At 44.9% G+C, this 9,321-nt stretch overlaps 1 protein-coding gene across 2 annotated transcripts in view; it reads right to left on the bottom strand.

Annotated features, from left to right (window-relative positions):
* The window catches only part of ANO6 (anoctamin 6), a 186,404-nt gene extending 179,258 nt beyond the window's left edge, over window positions 1-7,146 (bottom strand). For both annotated transcript variants that reach the window (XM_059185581.1, XM_059185580.1), the window contains exon 1: window positions 6,724-7,146. In XM_059185581.1, coding sequence (XP_059041564.1) covers window positions 6,724-6,796 — 73 coding nt within the window. In that variant the 5' untranslated portion in view covers window positions 6,797-7,146. The remainder of the gene's footprint in view (window positions 1-6,723) is intronic.
* Between the last annotated feature and the right edge of the window lie 2,175 nt (window positions 7,147-9,321).

A 9,321-nucleotide genomic window follows, 5' to 3' on the forward strand; every position in this document is an offset into this window, starting at 1 on the left:
CCCCCTCTGTCTCTGCCTGCCTCTCTGCCTACTTGTGATTGTGCTCTCTATCAAATAAATAAATAAAATCTTAAAAAAAAAAGGACTTAATTGAATCAGCTAGAATACAAAACACAAACTGGTAAGTATGATAACAGATGAAAACCTAAAGTATTAGCTACAGTGGAAACTTTTATTAAAATATAATCATTTTACTTTAACCTGCTATAACTACCCACTTTGAAAGTTTAAGACCATTTTTTAACCTAAAGCTAGATTATGGGATTCCTAATAATGCATTATAATCTCCCTTCAAGAATGTCAGAATTTAAATAGCATCTCTGACAGAAACCTTCACAGGAGCTTTTGGTCTAAATTTACTGGTTTCTAAAAGAAAAAAAAATGTACAGTAATCAATATATGTGACTATTGCAACCACTTGAGAAAAAGAAAGGGTTGTGAGTGTGGAAGTCTTTTAGAACTGTGTCTGTGTCAGATTTAGAGAATGACTGGAATTACAAGAGGAGATGGGAAACATTTTAGAAAGCAATTCTTTGACTTGAAAGTTAAAATGCAGAAGATAAATTGTGACTGAGGGTTTGAAACTGAAAATAACAGGTTTATATTTTTTAAAAAGGGGGCAAAACGACACTCAAAAGAGAAAGGCTTTAAGGATCGTTTGCTTTGTTTTGAACTGTCATTCTACTGGTAGAGACAATCTTCCCCTCGCCATAGCAGATAAAGACAGCATCAAAGTTCATTTCATCAAAGTACCACATTTAGGAATACTCAAGACACATCGTTGTCCTAGCCCCACCCACTTATCTATTTCTGATCCTTTCCGAGGCCATTCAGGTGTGGCATCTGAAGAGTCCTTTTGGCAAGATTACAGGCTTTCTCCTTAGTACCACGAAGGACCCTGGTACACATCTTGATTACAGCAGTAATCACAGACTAGTGCAATTATCTATTTGTGTATCTGCCTCCTTCCCAGATAGTGAGGTACAGGAGGTCAAGGACCCTAGAACCCAGCAGAGTACCTGATATGGACAATCGACAGATAATAAGGGAATCTCAAAGTGACATAGAAGAGAATTCTACGAGGGCCATAAAACCACCAAGCATAATGTTAATCAAACTGTTTTAAAACAGCAATTCACTTATTGATCTTTCAACAATGATCTGCTTGGCTTCTACCAAAGAGCAAGCACCATTGGAGGCACAAAGGGCATAGCTTCGAACACAAAGCATGCAAGACCCCTGCCTTCAGGAAACTGGTATGTCAAAGGAGGATGAGAAAGCGAACATTTTTTTTTTTTAATTGTAGCAGTGAATGTCTACAATGTTCAGGATATTCTGCATGATCTCTAGAAGACCCAAAAGACCTAGTCCTCAGTGCCCAAGAAATTTACACTCTAGCTGTGGGGATAAAGATAATCAACAACAAAGACAAAATACAAAGTGCGTGCTAAAAAACAAAACAAAACAAAAAAGTGCATGCTAATCGTGTAGAACAGAAAAATAAGGTGTGTAACAGTTTACTGTTGGGCACTCTGGGCAATGAGGATCAGGACTAGCTTTCTAGGTTTTTGACAGGCTTGGAAGAGAGTGAGCCACTGAAATACAGAGGAGCTAAGTCTGGTATTAGCAAGGAAGGGAAATGGTCTGAGCCAAAGCAGAGGAGAAAAGTGTGAGACTTGCTGGAATAATAGAAAAGTCTCCCCTCGTGCACAGCTGCCACCACTTGCCACCTGATCACTCAGCTCAGGTCCAAGAATCCAGCTGTTTGCTTGTGGCCTCAGAGAGGTCACCTCTTTCCTAAACTTTCAGACCACTGCTTTCTACTCTCATGGCCACTGCAGGCATTTCCAAACGTGACTACCAGAAAGGCTTACCTCTACCACCTCCCCTCTCCACCCCACTTTCCAACATGCTGCCAGGGAGATTTATCTTAACGCAAATTTGCTCCCATCACTCCTTTCCTTAAAATCTTTCAGGACCTCCAAATACCAAATCCTTAAAACATGCAGAATATTCTTCATGGTGTGGCCCCTTCTTGCCTCCCTAGCCTTGTGGCTGTTCCCTTCTACCACCGGCAACTCCATGGAGCTCCTGAGTTTCCCTCTGCCCTCCCTGCCACTGCATCTGCCTGGTCCTCCAGCGCGCAGCCCAGCAATCTCTGCTGGGAAGCTGCCTCCCGCACCTCTTCCCATGGCTGTGTACGCAACTCGATAATGGCACTTACTGCAAAGGGCTGGTTCCCGGCCCCCACCTCTCCGCAGCCAAGGGGTGCATTTTACTCATTTTTAGTAAAGCCCCACACCCAATCTTGCACCTAGCACAGAAGGGTTGCTCAGTTAATATTGATCTAGGATCAGATCTTCAGGTGATTAAACAAAGTTTGTAGGGATAGAAATTGTGCAGTAAGTCTGTGTAAAAATGTGAGATTAAAAAAGGAGCCAATAAAGACACTTGAAAGATACAGCTGGACCATCAGAACTCAGAGGTAATGGGCCTCTGCTCACAACGGCCCTCCCCTCCCCTGCCCCGACCCACAACCAATGACTCAACCATCAGCTGTGGGGATCAAAGAGTAAATTCTACCATAAACAGATTGGGAACCCAAAGCAACGAACCAAGCATCTAAACAAACCTTTTTGCCTGAACCATCTGACTTATTCCTGATAATTCCCTCCTTTTTTGAGAACACTTTACTTGTCTCAGCAAAGTCTGAACCACAGAAATGCAAAATCAATCAATCAATCAATCAGCACACTATAGTACCTACATTTTGGCTATAAAAGATGTTTCTATCATTTTCTACATGAACAGGGAGAAATGATGGATTTTATTTACTGATTAATGGGGCGGGGCGGGGAAGCCCATGGGAGGAGTCCTGGAGGCAGGCCAGCCAAAAACACTTTTTTTGCACACAGGCACACAAAACCTTTCTGGACACATGCTATCTACCAGCATCAGTGCAAAAGGGCTAAAAGCCACATGTTTCCTGCCTCTACTGCCCACCTGTCACACCTGCATTTGGTTGTTGGAGCTGATTTAGAAAATAAGGGGTCTTTTGCAAAAATGTTCTCATGCCAACAGGTCGCCTCATTCAGAAACCTTTGGGGACAATTTCTGGTGGCCCTGAGCAAAGTAAATAAGGAAAAGATGCTCATAATAAGATTACCATCTCTGATTCTCTGGTCAGGTTCAGGCCAAACAAGGAAGCAATCTTTACACATAAAGCAAAAGTAAGCAGAAACCCACTGGTGGGGTGGGGGAGCCCTAAAGCCCAGTCTACTACAGGGCACCCTTCCATGTATGTACATAAAACATGTATATCCTACAACCAGGGACCGCAACTAGTTTAAGAAGTTTTTCTTTTTGTGTTTTGCAAATTATCTGGTGATCGATGTTTTACCCAGGAACTACATCAAAAATAACTCTACTGTTCTGAATGACAAAGTTAATATTCACAGAGGAATTACATAGAAACCTTCGGTACCTGAGTGGATTTTAAATTATACAACTATTGGTAATGACAATCCAGTACTAGGAGAAATATGTTAGTCAACAGCTTTAACATAGCACTACATTATAAAACAAGAGGCACAGGTGAAAATTATCATCTTCGTTTCACTAGAACTTCCTCTCCCATAGTTGAAAATTATAATTATTTTGTTAAAGGCTATATACCATCAGCCTACTTCTGCTAACCTTTAAAAAGACTTACTACTTTACAATGACATAAACTTTCTATTGACCTGGTAAACATTTGTGCTTATTATAAAATCAGTGCAACCCACACTGAACTTGTATAACAACCAAAGACTGCTGAGATAATAACTCTCTGACATAAACTGTTGAGTTGACCCTTAGAGACAGTAAAGTATCAGTATCAGTAGCTTATGGAGGGAAGGGTGAAGGAGGAGATATTTAACTTTTTATTAAATACAGTTACAGTTTGACTCGATAGAAACAGCATAAATTACATCTGTAATTACAAAAAAGAACCTATTGCCACACACTTAAGATAAATTTTATGATGCCTCATCTGGTAAACATAGACTAGACCAAATTAGTTTTCTTTCTAAACTGAGATCTACTGATGACACAGCAGAACAAACAAAGCTCAGAGTCTCTAGCTTACTTTGATTTCCATTAGGGTTTTTATCCTTATTTGTTTACAATACTCAACATAAACAGTAACACCTCACCATAACAGACAAGGGAGGGGGCTGTGTTCAGTCAGTTAAGCAACTGCCTTCAGCTCAGGTCATGATCCCAGGGTCCTGGGATTGAGCCCCCCACATCCTGCTCCCTGCTCAGTAGGGAGTCTGCTTCTCCCTCTGCCCTTCTCCCTGCTCCTTCTCTCTCTCTCCCTTACTCTCTCTCTCAAATAAATAAAGCTTTTTTTTTTAAGTATATTCCTACAAAACAGACTATGCTACTTTATTATAACTTTTTAAAGTTTGCTCCTATAATTTACATTTTTATGTAATCATGATTTACCAGTAAAGCCTGCTAAATAGTAGTATTATACGTTATCTGACAGCTGAGTGACCAGGTGTAAAATGGACTAATAATGCACACAGGTCTTGAAAATCATAAAGTCTGGGTTTGAATCCTAACTAGTCATACAAAAAGCTAGGCAGATAAACCTGTGAGTTTCAGTTTTCTCTCTAACAAAAAAAAGAATACTACTGGCTCCCTCCATCTAATAAATTGTTCTCAAATGAATGAAAAGTAAAGCTAAATCATGAAGTATAAGCCCCTCTATTCAATTTGTTCCTGGTCAACAAGAAAGTTATCTAGTTCTTTGGGTGTTAATGAGCAGTGCCTATAATAACCAAGATATAAAAATAACTTAATTGTCCAAGTATAGATGAATAAAGATGTGGGGTGTGTGTGTGTGTGTGTGTGTGTGTGTGTGTGTGTAACCACCACCACCACCACCCAGTCCCCTCACCACTTCCTCAGCCTTGCATGTGGGCAACGGAATATTATTCAGCCTCGAGAAAGAAGGAAATCCTGCCATTTAGGACAACATGGATGGCACCTGGAAGGACATTATGCTAAGTGAAGTAAGTCTGACAAAGATAATTACTGTATATCACTTACAGGTGAAATCTACTACTACAGATAAAGTCATTTAGAGGTGAACTCATAGAAACAGGAGAATGGGGGTGGGGGGAATGTTGGTCAAAGGCACAAACTTCTGGGTGCTTCAGTGGGTTGAGCCTCTGCTTTCTGCTTGGGTCATGGTCTCCCCCGGGATCGAGGCCCGTATGGGCCTCTCTGCTCAGCGGGGAGCCTGCTTCCTCCTCTCTCTCTGCCTGCCTCTCTGCCTGCTTGTGATCTCTGTCGGATAAATAAATAAAAATTTAAAAAAAAAAAAAGGCACAAACTTCCAGTTGTAAGACAAGTTCTGGGGATCTACGGTACAGCATAGTGATTATAATTAATACTGCATCCTGTACTTGAAAGTCGCCAACAGAGTGGACTTTAAATGTTCTCACCACAAGAAGGAAATGGTGATTATGTGAGATGATGGAGGTATTGGTTAAAGCTATGGTGGTAATCATTTTGCAACATCTAAGCGTATCAACTCAGCACTTTATAAACCTTAAAGTTAGAAAATGATACGGAAACTATATCTCAATACAGCTGGGGGGGAAATGATAAAAACCACCCCTAGCTCCTAAAATTAAGTTACTTCTAAAGTTATCAGAGAAAAATAGGTCTTGAGGACAAGAGCAGGAACTGTTATGTTTTAAACTGATTTTGCTTGCAGGAAACAGACTCAGAGTCTCTGAGCAGACCAGCAGGGTAATTAAATTGCCAGTCCTGGAGGGACCCAATGTGTCATTCCCAGACAGTGATATTCTCCCTTCTCCTCCAGTAGTTCTCCCCTTCCCCACCTCCTCCTCCCTTCCCTCTTGTTTGTTTTAATGGTTGTTCTACTCTTAAACAACTCTCCCTGCTTTCCGTCTACAACTTCTAAACATTTTAAACTCTAACTGGAAATGGTAACACCCAGGCTCGGCTTCCACCCCCCACCACCACCTCCCAGTCTCGCCAAGCTCCAGGGGCCCTCTGGACTTGTAGACATATCCGGAGGTCCGCCGGGACTAGGGTTTACTCCTCCAATCACGGCCCCGGCGGGCTCCGCGGCTGACAAAAGGATCCCGGGCCTCCACCCGCGGCCACAAATCCGTTCCCCGGGCGCCCCACCCAGCCCCCACCCTCCCTCCCAGAGCCGATCCTTTCTTTCACTTTACAGCGGATGCAGGTGGGTCACACCCCTGTTCTCCGAACCGGGGCCGGCTCCCCGCCCGCGCCGCACTCCGGAATCCCCACAGCAGGTTCGAGGGGGGAAGGAAATGACCCAAAAGTTGCTGCTTCTGAGTCAAGACGTCGGCGCGCGGAGACCTCCCTGTATCTAGCATGACTGTTCCGAGGCTGCGGCTGCGGCCCGCCCGGACGCAGTTTTCGGGAGCCCGTGCGCGCCCCGCGCCTCCCCGGCCTTCCCCCGGGCGCCGGCCCGCAGGCAGCTGAGGCTCGAGGCGGCCGCATTGCAGCCCCGGGACCGCGGCGCCGTCTCCCTCCTCCCCGGCCGCCCGCGCCCGCGCCCCTCCGAGCGGCCGAGGGTTCCCGCAAGCCGCTCCCGCGGAGGGCGCGGCGCCCACGCGCAGTCCCCAACTTCTTCCGGCGTCGGCCCCCGCCGGGGAACCCCTCGCTCACCGATGTCCCCGTCGTCGTCGTCCTCCTCCTCCTGGTCCATTTCTAGCAGAACGTCCCTGGTCATCATTTGCATGGCTCCCCCGGAGGGCGGTTCCGAACTTGGCGCGAAGTTGGGGGGTCCTGGGTTCCGGAACGACGCGGCTCTGGCTGGGCCCTGCGTCCGGGCGGGGACCGCGGGGCGCGTCTGGCTCCCGGCTCAGGGGCTGCAGCGCCCGGTCCGCACTCCTGGAAGCCCCGCCGAAGCGGCCGCCGACCCGAGCCCTGCGCCCAAGACAGCCACTCGCCACCGGAGCGGGGCCGGGCCACTGAGCATGCCCAGTGAGAGAGCCGGGCTCGCTGCGGAATGATTAAACTTCCCCCAGGTTTATTAGGCTCCCAGAAGGAAGTCGGGACGCGAGCCGGAGTAGTCGGCGTTCGCGTTCTGCACGCCAGTGACCTCGGGGAAGGCGGTGGCGAGAGCACGCGGGGGCGGGAGTGGACAAGGTTCCCCAAACGTTGCCTCCAAACGAGGCAGCGCCCTGTTCTAAGGTCATATATGGACAAGTCCTGGGGCTTGCTTTCTTTGACATGTGTTGCTGCAGAGGGGGAAAAACGCCGCAACAGCTCAGGTGGAGAACTCTGAAGGCGAGCACGTTTGAACCATATGTAAAGGCTAGGTGGAGCCCATGGAGGATCTTCAAGCATCAATTACTCTGACCCCAAAGTGAGGGAACGTGTATTCTATGGGGGCAAGGAGAGAGGACGATTGCAGAGAGAAGAGGCAAAACTCGCAAATAATAAACGATACGCGAAAAAAGACAAAGAGAGGGATCTCAAGAAACGTGTTCACAAAAGGCCGCAGGATTTCCGCATAAAGGGAAGTTAGAAAGCGAGAGAAGCGCCCCCTACCCCCGCCCGCCTGAGCACACGCAGGGAGTGGTCGCGAGATGGTCATGAGTCAGCTTAGTCCTCCCTATCAAAAATGCAAAAGAAGCCAAAGAATTTCCCTATGGTTAGAAGCAAGCTCTACTATAATGCAGTGTGAAAGACTGTAACAACCAGAGGAAACAAAGTACTAAATAAAATTGGGGCAGAAAGTAAAAGAACGCGACCGAAGGGAGCAGAAGGAGAAATACAAAGAGATTTCTACTTTTAAAGACTCATGGGGGCGGGGGCGGGGGTGGGGTAGTTTGAACTGCAGGTTCCTGGGATTGTGTGTCTGCAGAACTGTTTTCAAAGAAGCTGCTGTTAGGTTCATTTTGATTCCTGAAAAGGGCTTAGAAGGTATATTTGAAATCCTTGTTATATTCATTGCCCTATACTTCTCATCAAAACTCTTTTTAAACAATTTTATTTATTTGACAGAGGCACAGAGGGGGAACACAAGCAGGGGGAGTGAGAGAGGGAGAGGCGGGCTTCCTGCTTAGCAGGGAGCCCCATGCAAGGCTGGATCCGGGGACCCTAGGATCATGACCTGACCCCAAAGCAGACGCTTAACGACTGAGACACCAGGCACCCCCCATCAAAATTTTTTATATTTTTTCCATGGAGGTACCAGAATTATCATGACAGTAAATCTCCCGTGCATTTTATTCTCCCGTACATTTTTTTTTGAATTTCCATATGTAAGAAAAAACATTGGGACCAATCATAAGTGGGAGAACAGACACAAATATGCATAAGACATGTGGAAATTAATTTTAAGAAAATGTCCAATATCTTAAAGAACAGAATTCTAAAAAAAAAATTTTTTTTTAAATAGGCTCCACACCCAGCGTGGAACCCAACACAGGGTTTGAGCTCATGTCCCTGAGATCAAGACCTGAGCTGAAATCAAGAGTTGGAGACTTAACTAACTGAGCCACCCAGGAGCCCAGAGAGAGAATTGTTTTTAATATAAAGAGAAAACAATACATTGCAATGGGCAGAAGGAGGTGGGGGAGGGGTATCAAAGAATAAAGAAGGTGGGAGGGGTGAGGAGGTAAAAAAGAAGATTGTTTTCTTTCCTAAACTCCTCCCCAAAGCTTATGGGACCTACTAAATTAGAAATTCCAGAGGCATTTTAGCGACATGATCAGTTATCACAATTTTCATTTAACAAATGTGTACATTGTGCTTTTTATATGCTAGGCATAGTTCTAAATATTTTACATTGAGTCATGTAATCCTCATAGCAATTCTAGCAATTATTACCACTCTTTTACTCAGAAACAGGATGATTAAATAACTAATTCAATATCACATATAGGAAGTAAGTGGCAGAGCTGGGGTTCAAACCCAAGCATCTAGAATCTGGCCATCTGATAAACCAACTCTAGAGACAAATCACTCCCCTCACCCCAAATTCTAAGTCTCATCAACTTTCTGCCCCAGTTATCTCACGAAATGGTCTGGTTTTTATGGCTTAAGACTTCGCTCAAAATTAATTAGTAGTTAGAAAACTCTTGTGGTTGATTTTGTAATAGGGTCCCATGAGTCATTTGAAATTCCTTTTAGATTTTAAAGTCTACATTTTTGTTGCTTGATAAATGTTGCAGAGCGACACTGCTGGCCTTATGTGTAAAGGTAACTGTTGCTAGAAGGGAAATGAATTATTTACTTGTTATCTGTGAGTCTATC

This window comes from Mustela lutreola, chromosome 8 (genome assembly GCF_030435805.1).
Source record: "Mustela lutreola isolate mMusLut2 chromosome 8, mMusLut2.pri, whole genome shotgun sequence".
NCBI lineage: Eukaryota > Metazoa > Chordata > Mammalia > Carnivora > Mustelidae > Mustela > Mustela lutreola.